The 14548-nt window shown below is 27.1% G+C and overlaps 2 protein-coding genes across 4 annotated transcripts; one reads left to right on the top strand and one right to left on the bottom strand.

Moving 5' to 3' along the window:
- Window positions 1-2036: 2036 nt before the first annotated feature.
- LOC108751796 (estrogen sulfotransferase-like) lies at window positions 2037-10195 on the bottom strand. The gene is made up of 6 exons (XM_018492205.1): window positions 9860-10195; window positions 7434-7533; window positions 4896-5097; window positions 4694-4820; window positions 3567-3661; window positions 2037-2336 (listed from the first exon to the last, which is right to left on the bottom strand). Exons 1-6 carry the CDS (start codon window positions 10065-10067, stop codon window positions 2037-2039), a joined length of 1032 nt encoding a protein of 343 aa, XP_018347707.1. The 5' UTR covers window positions 10068-10195.
- A 2285-nt stretch (window positions 10196-12480) lies between these two features.
- Window positions 12481-14477, top strand: LOC108751820 (uroporphyrinogen-III synthase-like). 3 transcript variants are annotated; one of them, XM_018492243.1, is made up of 4 exons: window positions 12481-12562; window positions 12723-12836; window positions 13496-13710; window positions 13804-14477. In XM_018492243.1, the coding sequence occupies exons 3-4, from the start codon at window positions 13527-13529 to the stop codon at window positions 14418-14420; spliced, it is 801 nt and encodes a 266-aa protein (XP_018347745.1). In that variant the 5' UTR covers window positions 12481-12562; window positions 12723-12836; window positions 13496-13526; the 3' UTR covers window positions 14421-14477. The 3 variants fall into 3 exon arrangements, with proteins under 3 accessions (XP_018347745.1, XP_018347746.1, XP_018347747.1); XM_018492244.1 differs by lacking the exon at window positions 12481-12562 and having other exon boundaries at window positions 12689-12836; XM_018492245.1 differs by lacking the exons at window positions 12481-12562; window positions 12723-12836 and adding an exon at window positions 12880-13268.
- The last annotated feature ends 71 nt before the right edge of the window (window positions 14478-14548 follow it).

Below are 14548 nucleotides of genomic sequence, written 5' to 3'. Positions count from 1 at the left end.
TATATAAGATATATGTATATAAAATAAATAAACAAATTTAAAGGACTCTTTCAAAACATAATAACAAAACTCAATCAACGGGCGAAGTAAGAGTCAACCACATTTTTTAAAATTTTCGTAAAATTATATATTATATTAACAGCGATGAAACATCACGCAAAAAATTAGACTATAAACTAATAAGATATATGTATTATATATACACACACACGCGCACACACACACACACGCGCGCGCGCGCGCGCGCACACACACACACACACACACACACACACAGAGGTCTATTTTAATCGAATATCTTGAATAATTCGCTTATTGATGATATAGAGTGCGATCTACTTGGCGCTACAAATGCTTCGAAGTATTTGATGGACCAATTAGAAGAAAGAATTTTACAAACTGACCAGTTAAAAAACGCTTCAAACGTTTGCAGCATCGCATTGAGAACCAAAAAAACATAGACAATAACAATAGTAACTATATTTTCTTAAAGAAAATAAAGGACAAATCTGAAAATTTTTGGGCTTTGTTTCTACATGTTTTTAAACCAGTTTGACTGTCAAGAATCTGTGCATTGTAAAATTATGTTGCACTGTATCTCAATTAAATTGATGCGCTGTTTTCTAATAATTTAAAACTAGTTCAAACAAATCCTTTTGGAACAACCATACCTTGATCCGAATTAATAAAAAGTTCGAAGTAATAAAAAATGAAAACAACCCGAGTTTGAAAACAAACAAGTTCGATAAATTTAATTTTAAAAATTAAGAAATATAATTAACAAAAATAAATTGTATTGTATGCATGAAACTGAAAATATTTTTTGTAAAAATTTATTTATTAATATAATATTATGTAACATACATATTGGAACGCTAATTAAAAAATTTCCTGTAATATCAAAATAAAGGACAGTAAAGGACAATATTAAAAAATAAAGGACAAAATTAAGTTTTGAAGAAACAATAGATCTAAAGGACAGCTATCCAAAATAAAGAACTTTCCTTTACAATAAAGGACATATGGTCACTATAACAATACAATACCTTACGAGATTTGGTACATGAAAAAGGTCGGGATGTTCACTCTCGGGTTTTTCTCTGCTCCTACTGCTTACTTCAACGATTACTCATTGGAAAAAGTAGGAACTATGGTAGAAGAATATTGGATGTGATGCGAATAAGCTTTATCGTACGTCTATTTTGCAAAACTGTTGATAAGATCGTAGTGATGGCGAATATGGCACGTGATCGTGCTAAAAAGTCCCTCTCAGCTTTTATCAGTGCAGTCCTAATATTAGCATATATTTATTGCTTTTTTATGGCCAAATTAATTTTAATTTTTTTCAATTTCATTTACGCCACTTTAAAATGTTATTTTTATCAATAATATAATTTTTTATTATGATACAATTTTTTTTATTTATAATTAACATATTATAAATTATTATAAGAGTAATTAAATAAATAATTATCGTCAATAGCTATTACCCATCAGGTAGCAAAGTTTGTCATTTTGACGTCATATTTTGGGCCTTTACTGACCATTACTGACGTCTTAATGAAGTTAAATTGACGTTCAAATATCACAAACGATTGACATCATCAGTAAGCCATCATTTTGATGTTATATCTCGGTCTTTTGCTGATCATTATATTATAATACCCAACTGATGACTTATGATGTCAATATGACGGTTACGGAGTGACGTTACGAAAATGACCTCGATATGCCGTCGATGTTACGAAATGATGTCAGTATATATGACGTCATGGAATATTGTCGAATAAAAATCTATGGTCACTTTTGGGTTCTTTGGCATTATTTTTACAAACATGTTGAATTGATATGATTTGAATTGATATGATTTGAATAGATATGATTTGAATTGATGTCAAAATGACTTTGTTACCTGACAATTTTTACATACTTTCTGTATAATCATTTTGTTTAAATGCATAAAATTGAAAAATATGTACATTAAAAATAATCAAGTTGTATTCGAAATTGAAATCTCTTTCATTTTTTGATTATTTTTAAGTGTTGAAAGACGGAAAACGTAGATCAGTATCTTTAAGATTTTCTTCGATCCATTTCTCTATTTTTACATTTAATTCTGGAGTGAAAATGTCTTCCGAATTCCCATTTCCTCCTTTTCTAATAAAAGAATTATCCTTAATTATTTTACAAGCCTTCAACTCAGAGTAATTCACCATCGGATTGTTTCTAAAATTTTGGATATTGAGATGATTTGTCAGCTTGTTAATTTCTTCATCAGAGAGAGTGTATGTTTTACCCAAAAATTTTGCTACTTTCTTAATTGTTTTTGGAAAATCCTGAAAAAAGAACAAAAATAATTTTCTTCAATATATATATATATTACATAAAAAACAAGCTTAAACAATAAAGATGTTAGTATCTTTTTGGTGAATTAATTATTAATTATTTAATTATTTGTTAGTTGAGCTTTATACAATTAAAATATATACAGAATATAAATATTTAAAAATAATTAGAATGTATTGTTATATGATTTAAAAAATGTTTTATTATTTAAAAAATGTTAAAGATGTTTTATACATATTTTTCAAAATGATAACAAAATTATGAAAAAATTACAAATTATTCTAAATCACGTTTAATAATAATACGACAAATTTGGTGATGATTTATTATCTGGATCATAAGTTATTTTAATAAATAGTTCTTTTTTAATCTGTGCTCTAATAAAAATATAAGGAAATGTATTATAAAATAAATAATAAAAATCTCAATTTTAATATAAGTACATTATGTATTCAAGACTATTTACGTAGAGTTACATTGCGATGCATGAACTAGTTATCCAATAAATAAACGAAATATTTATTCGTTTTATATCTTTGTAACTAATTAGTAAATTGCAATAAAACTTTGCGTAAATTATTTTAAATATTTAAAATACTTATAAAAAAAAATGTAAATTATTTATAATTTTTTAAATTTTCATTTTTAATAATAAAAATAATAACAAATAAAATAAATAAACTATAAAAATGTGTTATTAAACAAAAATATAGCCTTATATTCACACAATATTCATATGTTTGTGTATTTATAAAAAAATTAAAAAAAAAAAGAAATTCTTGCGTTACATATATGTTTTCATCTGCAGAACAGTATGAAGTATGCATTTAAATGAACGAAAACGACGTTTTAGAAATAAAGAAATTTTTAAATATATTTTATACATTTATTTTAGGTATTTTGTACAGATGATGAATGCCCTATGAAAAAAAAAAAAAGAATATGTGGCATTACTTATATTTAATATGTCAATTTTGCGGCCTATTTTACCAGACGCACATTTTTCCTTATCTTATGAAAAAGTAAATTGTTGCAAAATTGCAAAAGATATTATAAAAATTGCTATATTATCTGGTAGAAAACATTTTATAGTTTGTATTTATGTTTCTACAGTTTTATTTTTAACTTTTGTGTAAGAAATATTCCAAAAGCAAAGTAATATGTCGGTATCGGTGACTTTTCTCTGTTTAATTGAGAACAAAATTTTTGTCTATACTTACGTGTATCACCTCCTCATAAAATAAGAATAAAATATTTTTTGAATTCCTCAAATTCCAGGCTTCTTTTAGATGTTCCCAATACGGCGACCAAGGCGCTTTATAAAATAAAAAAATAATATAAAAAGATAACGGCATTAAAAATTATCTTTTTAAAGCACCCTTTCATCCTTCTTCCAAAAAGAGAACAAATATATATATAAGTCAACAATAGTAAAAGTCATATCGAATGTCTAAGTAGAAAAATCAATGCTTTGAGAGATTACACACACACACACACACACACACACGCGCGCGCGCGCGCGCGACAGAGAAAGAGAGTGCAGATTATTTTTAAAAAATGTTTACGTAGATATATGTATTATTTTTATTTAAATTGTGTTGGGTTTTTTGGGATAAGTCCATTTTAATTTAACGACTAATACTTTTTTCTTTCTACTAAACACACAATTTTTGTTCATAGAATTTAATAAAGAATAAAATTTTTACAGAAGGAAAATAGACATGATATATTTTATTCTTGGCTGGAAGATCCAACTTTGCATGAATCATTAGTCATAGCTGATAGCTAAAAAAATTTATTGCAAAATTATATTTAAAAAATTAGTACTTTAAACTTTTTTATTCATGTTTAAGTTACTGATTAGTATTTGTAAAAATATAAAAATTACAGTTTAAATGTATAAAATATATGTATGGTATAAAATTTTTTGTGCAGAAGAATTTTTATAAAAAAAACTTTTAGAACTATAAAATTATAAGAACTATAAAATTATGTATTAGTTATTTTCAATTTTAGTTTTTGGATTTATCTTATATATAGAATTAGTAGTTTTAATTTTATACATTTCATTTTATATTCTATTTCTAAAACCTTAATTTTTGTCAAAATAAAAGAATAATTTTACTTTTTAATTTTACTATTGGATCTATTCAATCTTTTCAATCTCTTACATTACATTCAAAATCTATTTCTTACGAATTAATATATGGATACAAATAAATCGTCCAGATAAAACTTCCAGAAAAACATTGGACATCCACATGAATGTGATAAATAATACAAATATCTACGATAAGATACAGAGAAGTAAGAAATATAGCTCTTTCTCTGGATATGTTCTACTTACTTAAATTATTTAGAAAATACTCGAAAAAGGTAGAAAAGTCACCCAAAAACCCTTGCGTCGAAATTGAGCGATTAAGGTGATACCATGAAGACACAACATCTTTGGGGTTGCGAGCTATGTACACAATCTAAGGAAAAGTGTTACAAAAGACATTTAAATGACATTTAGTAAAAAGAATCTTTTCATTTTTTTTAATTATTACCTTACAACCAACATCTAAAAGTCCAGGTAACATACTGAACGGAAAATGGCTTTTTATAAATCTAGGTGTGTGTGATGGCATTTCAGCGATAACTTTATAACCGGGCAAAGCTATTTCCCGACACAATTGTTGCTTTACTGTGTCATCTTTGTTGAAAAGAAGAAATTCTTGGGTCACTTCAGGATGATTAAATAAACTGAATCTATAAGAATAAAGATACAATTTAAGGATGTTTTATACATATTTTCAAAATGATAACAAAATTTATAAAAAAATTATTGATTATTCTAAATTACGTTTAAAAATAATACGACAAATTTCGGTTTACTATGTGGATCATAAGTTATTTTAATAAAGAGAAATATTTTTTTAAATCTGTGTTCTAAACACAAAAATACATGGAAATGTATAATAAAATAAATGACAAAAATCTTAATTTTTTAGTATATAAGTACATTATGCATTTAAAATTATTTACATAGAGTTATATTGCAATGCATAAACTCGTTATCCAGTAAATAAACAAAATATTTATTTGTTTTATATCTTTGTAATTAATCAGTGAATCGCAATGAAACTTTGCATAAATAATCTGGAATATTTAAAATACTTATAAAAGAAAAATGTGTAAATTATTTATAATTTTTTAAATTTTCATTTTTAACAATAAAAATAATAACAAATAAAATAAATAAACTACAAAAATGTTTGTGTTATTAAATAAAAATATATAATCTTATTCACATAACTTTCATATGTTTATTTGAAGTTTTGTAAGTAATTAAACATACTTCAAAGAAATTTTCTTTGCAAGGACTGTACGTCAAATACATCCATAACAAACATTGACAAAAGATAATAAGATTTAATATTTCAATTTAATAATAGTAATAAAAAGTAATAAAATAACATAAAAGTTAAAATTACAATAAACAATTATAGAAATGCTTTTAAATATAAAGATTATAAGCAGTAAAAATATGTGAACTAAAAATGTATAAATAATATAAATAATATAAATGAGTTAAATTAGACCGCTTATTAATAAATCAAATTAAGTAAAGAAGCGTCAGACGGTTAGGACTAAATTTTACAATTAGAGGGCTTAATAATATTTTTATATGAATATTTAAATAAATTTTCTAGTATTTCAAACGCTTATCAAACACCCAGTGAGAAATGATAATAGAATCGATATCGAATCGATATTATCAAATCGATGCCAAATCGATTTATTGTCACCGATTTTATTGTCATTTCTCATTAGACATAGCCTGTCTTTGAGAACATAATTCTAATTACGTTTTTTATTGGCACAACTTAAAGCCGTTGTACATAAATTAATGTAAAGATGTACGTTTAATAAAAATATAGAAATGAGTTAAACCGCGAAATCCTCAATATATTTTATTATGCTATTTGATAAAATTGTACATTGAGCATTTTTAGAGAAAAGTGCCATATTTTCTAATTTGACTCGCAGTTGTATACATTCAATTTTCAATATATAAGATATAATACATAATTGCTATGTAATACATTATATAATTTTGTCTACATTATATGTATACTGTAATAATAAATAATAGAAAATATCTTAAATATTTCAAACAAAATGAATAAATAAAAATAAAATATATAACATCTGCCTGGAGCTGATTATAAAAATGTTTATTCATGTTTTTATTTTAGCATTGTAAAAAAAGTTAATAAAATTATACAGTTTGCAGAGAAAATATAAAATTGTGTTAAATAAAGATAATCTTATAATGGCTCAATAATAATAGACAGACATAAATAATAAAAAGGGGCTACGAGCCAGATTTTTATATATTAAAAATTTTAAAACATACGTTTCGACCTTATTATTAGATATCTTCAGTGTATACATGTAAAGAACGCAAATTTAACAAAATTAATAAAACGGTTAGGTACAATTTCTACAGATTATAGTTATGTAAAGTGTCGGTAGTATTTCTTTATATCTATTTTCTGTTGCAATAATACTTTCAGTCTTGTAATATTCTCAGTTACATTCTTCCATTATATCGGTCGCAAATGATGATTAGTCGATAGTGATGATAAAATTATTTAAACTTATTGAGTCATTCAATAAAAATATAAATAAAAAATAGTATCTAATAATATAGTATAGTTTAAAAAAATTGTGATTAATTTCCTATACAGAACAGACATATCCCCAAGGCATATCTTAAGGATATTCAAAGAACGTTCCTATGTTCTAAGAATGATATTTGGATGAAGTGTTCTATGTGGGTTGATGGCAAATTATTATATATAAATGAATACTTAAACTTAACTTCGATTTTAAGTTAACTTTTGTAAATTGTTTAATTTCTGTAAAGAAGAATATAATATAAGTGTTTTATTCGTAAGATGTAACTTTACTATTACGTGTGAAAATATGTACACCTTTAATAGTGAGAGTCAAAATCACTCATTATAATTGTTATAATTGTACTTGAAGTTCTTTTACAATGTATTATCATTTACATACATATAAACACAGATACTCACTCAAAAAATGGGAACCTTTCAGTAAGTAGACGCTTTTTTGCTACGTCAAAATTCAAATCGTTTGCCAACAGCCATATGAGCTCTTGCATCACAGTCGTTCCTATATATAATATTTATATATATAATTTATATATAATATAATTTTATATAGAAATAAAATTACAAGTAATAAAATTTTTTTTTTACATGTAAGAAAAGGGTAATTTATCTTTTTGGTTATTAAAGTGATCTTAAATAAAATTTAAACCATTTTTTGATAAAAAATCCGATAGAAATAATTAAATTCTTATAAAATTTTATCGTTATTTATAAAGCCTATTGTAGGCATTTTTCAAGTTAGACGCAACTGTTATCGTATTGAATCAATTTTTATAATATCTTTTTTTAGACCAATAGAAATTCTTTAATTATCGTATTTATATTCATTGAATTGATTCATTTTATTCACAAATTATTCTCATGGAATTGACAATAAAATATCATTCGGAATTTATTTGGTATTTTGGCATGAATATCTTCTATCAGATTCAATGTAAGATACTTGATAGAAATTTTATCAATTCCGATGACTAATTCACGTATTCGTTATGTGACATTGATGATAGAAAATCATTCGGAACTTATTTGATATTTTGTATGAATATCTTCTTCAGATTCAATGTAAAATATATAATAAAAAATTTGTTAATTACACAATATGTAATTAACGTATTAGTTTTTTTAGACGGGATTAAAGATAGGAAATCTATCAAAATTTATTTGATATTTTATATAATAGTTTTCTATCTCATGTAATGTGGGAAACATGATAGAGGATCTATTATCAATTCTAATAAGTAAGGGACGTAATCGTTATTTATATGGAATTAAAGATAGAAAATATATTAAAATTTATGTAATTTTTTAATAACAATTCTCTATCAGATACAATCTGATAGGTATGGTAATTGTGATTAGTCAATTCTACTGCCATTACGAATATCGGTCGCATCTGCGCACATTTTCAAAAATTCACAGTTGTTTTTTTAATCCAATTCTTGGATCCTTTGAGTGTGCATTTTCACATTCAAAGCTAAATTTTTGGGAGTGCTCCACGATTCCACGCCATCCATGATAAAAACATATACAGGGTGTTTCTAGATTAAACCGCCAAACTTAAAATATGAATTTTGGACTTCAAAACAAATAAAAACTTCCTCTGGACGCGCAAACGTTTCGTTCAAAAGATATTTACTTTTGAAATTATACAGAAGTTGCAGTAGAAATAAATAATGTCGAAATAAGGTCTATCCTCTATTGCTTTAGTAATCAAAATTTAATTATTAAATGTTTTGTTCAAAACGATTTCCGTCACAAAATCCATATAAATATACCATTTGGTATATTCACTATTAGAATACGTACGAGGTATAATTATAAGTTTATTCTACAAAAACACTCAACAAACTAATAGCTACGAACTACGAGCTACAACTATGAGCTTTGCAAATAAAAGCCTATCAATGACCCTCGAGCTTCAGAACAAAAATAAGAGATATTTCAATTATTTATTTTCAGTTCTGTATATATAACTTTAAAAGTAAATATTTCTTGAACGAAGCATTTGCGAACATACGTAGGATAATTTTGCGAAACTAACTCTAAGTCCTGCATGACTAAATCCGCGAGTATAGGAGATAATGGAGAGCCCATGGGCAAACCGAAAGTTTGTCTGTAAAATTTGTCATTAAACATAAAAAAAGTGGAATTTACAACTAATTTTACGTATGGCTTATAGAGGCATAAATAAGCTCAACAGATTCATTAAAGTTCAGGAAGATGTTTCTACCTCAGTCTTCTCAATCTAATGTTGTTTGTAAGATTGATTGTAAATTTTTACTTTGCATCCCTTAAGGAATTTCCATCTTGGAGCAGATAGTCATATTCATCCTTAAGTCGTTTAAAACTGCAAAATTACGCTATCTAACTGTGCAAAATATATCTTCGATTTATGCGCTATCATTTCCAAGCAATCTCGATTTTTGCGCTGCAACCCTTTAGAAGATATATTTTGCATAGTTAGATAGCGTAGTTTTAAACGACTTAGGGATAAATAACATATGTCTGTTTGCTCTAAGAGGGAAGTGTCTTAAAGGATGCAGCGCAAAAATTGAAACTATGCGAATATGAAAGCGCATAAATAGCGCATAAATCCTGTCTATTTGATTTTCCAAATCGGTTGTTATTAACATGTGAAGAGGCTGACTGACGGCCTATTTAGCCCTTTCACAAAAAATTTTTTTAGCTAAATAATAAAGCACTAAAATGAGCGCAAAAAATTTTTTTGCGGATTTTGAGAGTGCATAAATAGCATTATTATATAATTTATTCATTAAGATTTAATTAAGAGAGAGGAGACAGCTAGGCAGACGTAATATTGTACATACCCGATCTTGGATGCGACAACAACCATGTGTCATCTGATCTAGCTTTAAAATTATAGAAGCCTTCAGCTTGTTCTATGTATCTAAACGGGAAAAAATATTTTTTCGGACCGACAAGAACAAATCCAGTTCTTTCGCCTTTAAAGAGCTTTAACATTTCCTTTGTCTTTTCTTCTGACAGAAGCTCGTAGTTTGGAGGTTGCCGAGCCATCTTTGTTGCTTATATCTTGTCCCACTTATATCTTGCTTATATCTTGTATCCACTTGATTGTTGATACAAAAATGTTTTATTTTATTATTACGTTTTGACTATTATTTACAATTGAAAGAATTAAAAAATGTAAACCACTATCAAAAGAGATTATATATGTAAAAAAAACTTTACAGTAAAAATGTTAATGTAATGCTAGACAGATATAATGATTTACAGTCGCGATTGATGCGAAGAGCCTGATAACTACTAACTTAACACGCGCGGTCAAATCTCCGAATGACAATTTTGTGAGGATCGACACGAAGAGTCTTTCCCTTTCCACCAACGGTCTCTCTATTCTTTGTGCCACTTGCGAAATTTTATTATTCCTCAGTTAGGTCGACATCAGACTACGTATTAGGCCGGTATTAAATCATGCATTGAAGATTGAGATTGAAGATTAAAATATTAAAATTTGACCAATCAAAACAAAAGAAGCCAAAATTTCTTCGTCCTCACTGTTGAAATTTCAATCTTTAATCTTCAATCTCAATCTTTAATACATAGTCTGATTCCGGCCTTAAGAAGATTGAAATTTAATTAATAAAACCAAAAGGAATTAAAATTTCTTATTAGTCGAGTTTCAATTTTTCAATTTTCAATCTCGATCTTCAATGCGTAGTCTGATTTCGACCTTACTGCTACTAATGTTCCTATACGCGTTACTATTTATTGCTGTTTACAACTGCAACATTAATTATTGAACTGTATTTGCTCATATAATATATTTATAAGTTGATTTAAATCTAGGATTTCAGTTATAGATGTAAAATGAAATTTCATCTACCAAACAGTTATGTCGTGTCTTATATCTATAAGACTCTTATATCTTTAAAATTTGTTTCATTAAATGGAACTGTTATTGGAACATGTGCAACGAACCTTATAAAATTAGTTCAATCTTGATAGTCATTCAATTTAGTAATTAAATGACCAAGATTAACTCGGACATCAACACCACGCGTTTTCTCTTCTTTTTATGTTATTAGTTTATGTGTGTATGCGCTGTCATGTAATTTTGTTAATTTATCTTTTGTACTGAAGAGGACCTTGGCAGTAGGTCGAAACGTATACATTTAATATTCACTTTGAATAAATGATATTATATAATACACACTAATAATCACTGTCGGCTCAAATTGGCATTTTATTTATTATTATTTTTTAGAATTAAGTATATTATTTTCAATTTTCGTAAAATTAACAAAGTATCTATAAGTTAACTAAAGGACGAACTCTCAATATTTTAAAGACAGATAACTTTTAGGTAACTTTAGATAATTTTTAGATAACTTTATTTTTTCTGTTATCTGAGTTCATGCTCGTGTCGAATTACTGCATGCAGTGCGTACCAAAGAGAATTCTGCTAATGAAAAAATCTATAATAAATAATTTTAGAAAAAAAAGATTGGCTAAACTCTACGTGTGGAAATTCCACATTCAGATTAATTTAAGTGTGAAGCTTTCCAAACATTTCATATATATAAATCACCGGCTCTATAGTAACTTAGTTTTATAGTCAACCCTTGGATTATTAATATAGATTGAAAATATCAACTGAGTGCTCGCTTTAATATTAATCGAGACACAGATTGTCTAACGGCCTACTAACAAGTTAAAGAATTCAATGGTGAAATTCATCACGCATCACATTCGTTAAAGAATTTAGGTTAGTCGGTTAACTTTCTCCACTTATTAATGCTTTCCAAACTTGCAAATACTTTCTTCTTTCTTCTTGAAAAGTCGACGGCGGCATTTGAAATCTTAATTGTATAAGAGAAGCATTTAGAATGCCAAAATAAAATTTTTTATTTAACATTTTTTAAGATTTAAGAAAATATATTTCTAATAAACTGAAAATATATTTCCAAAATATTATATATCAAACTAATATAAAATAGCAACGCGGGAAAAAATGTTTTATTATAATTATATATAATTATGTATGTAATTATATAAAATTATATAAAACTATATATATAATTATATTAAAAATTGACATATTTTATATACATATTTTATATTCCTATCAAATTCTTCAAAATCTTCTGTCCTCCCGGGAAAAAATGTTATATATATATATATATGAACATATTTTATATATAATTATATATAATTATATAACATTTGGTGTACTAGTGCAAATATACGGTAGAAACGCGCAGATATGTTCACCATTTTTAGAGGTCGATTGCCGGACCAGAGTTCTCTCTAGCCGAACTCTATACTCTAGAGACATTAGCCACTCTCTCCTTGTGAGACTCTCTAGGCTAGGCTTTACCGAGCGATTGAATATGATTAGTTAGATCTATAAATATACAACCAATTATGCTCATTTGCTTGGCAAACAGGCTAGTCGTTTTATCAACTTGAACGCGTCCAATCTTGAAGCCTTACTGCGAAGTCTCGACAATTTGGCCATCCAGCATCTCCAAAGCGGAATATATACATAGGTTGCGTTTAGCAGAGAAAATTAATTAGTTTGCACTTAATGATATTCTATAATATGATTGGTTCTTATCTTTAGTTCTTCATTAAATCTAAGTATAGGAACTAATCGTATTAAAGAATCACACTAAGCGCTAATTGATTAATTTTCTCTGATGAACGCAGCCAAAACTGTATCAAATCGGGATGACAGATATCTTAAGTACCTCTAAAGTCTCGAGCTTCAACGCTTAATTTGATTTACAAGGTCGACTGCCGCGTTTTTCTACTTTTAAAGCAGTGAGTTTGCGTTTGTGAAGCAGAGAATTTGTATAATTAAAGCGGAACGTATACATAAGGCTTTGCGCACAAAAAATGGAGGAAATATTAGGAATAGGAATAAATATTGAGATTTCTCTCAATCTACTAGAAACCGCGTATTCCGATGTAATCTGATATCTGATAGATTGAAATCTTAATCTAGATTTCACACAATCTATCAGATAGATTGAAAATAAAATCTTTATTCCTGTTCTTAATATTTATTCTATTGTGCGCAGGCCCTATATCGAGTCGAAATGACAGATATTTTAACCTCTAAAGTCTCGAACTTTAACGCTTAATAATTTGATTCATGAGGCCAACCGCCGCGTTTTTCTGCCAGATTCTTTCATTTTAAGTGAATACGCGTCGATTGAGAACATATTTATTAAGATTTTAGGAAGAGGAAAGGTATTTTAAATAATTACTAAAAAAAAGTTTTGTATTACCAGCTATTATCCTTCAAAAAATATGATTTTTTTACATGTAAATTTATTCAGAATATCACTGACAATTATTAATAATTATTTTTTGGTAAATAATTCCGAACTTTTTTTTGACAATTCAATATTATATAGTTTGTTACTGTTATTAACAGTTACAATATATATTTTTTTCCTGTTGTACCAAAATTTCAGTTTACAAATTAAAAACACTTTTGTTCATATAATGGCTGGAAATTGCAAGAGAGTAGTATTGTGTAAAGGATTATCTGAAAAGAGCAATCAGGAAACATATAGCAAGACATTGGAATCAGCCGGTTATAATTGCGAATGTTTACAAACTTTGAAATTCGAATTTGTGAATATTTCGGATCTGCGAGCATGTTTGTCAGTAGCTGACAGATATAGTGGTAATACATCATATTATTTTCAACAATTATATTACATAATTATTATTATATTATATAATTAATATTATATCTATCCCTTTTAATTAATTATAGGTTTAATATTAACTAGTCCTCGTACAGTTGAAGCTATTGTATTAGCAGTAAAAGAAGATGCTAGTATCCTGTATCATTGGGAACAGATGCCAACGTACTGTGTGGGATCTGTGACTGAGTCTCTCGCAAGAAATCAACTTAATTTGCAACATTGTGTAGGCAGTCAGTCTGGTAATTCAAAACAACTGGCTGAAAAAATTATTCTTGATATGAAGAAAGATTCCAAACCATTATTGTATCCATGCAGTGAAATTGCACGTGAAACTATCTCTTGTACTGTCGGAGATAGTGGAATTTCAATAAAAAAGATCATAGTTTATAGAACATTAGAGAGCGAAACTCTTGAACAAGAATTACCAAAAATACTCGAGAAATCTCCCAGTATATTTGTTTTTTTTAGTCCATCTACAGTTGAGCATATTACAGCACAACTTAAGAGAAATTTCTATAATGTCAAAGATATAAAAGCAGTAGCAATAGGACCTGTAACAAAAGATGCATTAATTGATTCTGGTTTTAATGTATATGCCACTGCGAATAAACCTGAACCAGCAGCTTTGATGCAAGCGATCACAACTGCTGATTCTATAGAAAATTTTAAAAAGAATAATTTATGACATGACGTCTTTTGGGTTGTTTGTCATAAAGATCGATCATGAAAAGCGGCAAACACACATTACAATTGTAATTTTGATTATTTAAATGTTTTATTATATTATATTGTTTTATTCAGAAAGATAATGTA

This window comes from Trachymyrmex septentrionalis, unplaced genomic scaffold, assembly GCF_001594115.1.
Source record: "Trachymyrmex septentrionalis isolate Tsep2-gDNA-1 unplaced genomic scaffold, Tsep1.0 scaffold52, whole genome shotgun sequence".
In the NCBI taxonomy this organism is placed as follows: Eukaryota; Metazoa; Arthropoda; class Insecta; order Hymenoptera; family Formicidae; genus Trachymyrmex; species Trachymyrmex septentrionalis.
Note: the sequence above shows the minus strand (reverse complement) of the source record. Positions and strands in the feature narration are given on the sequence as shown.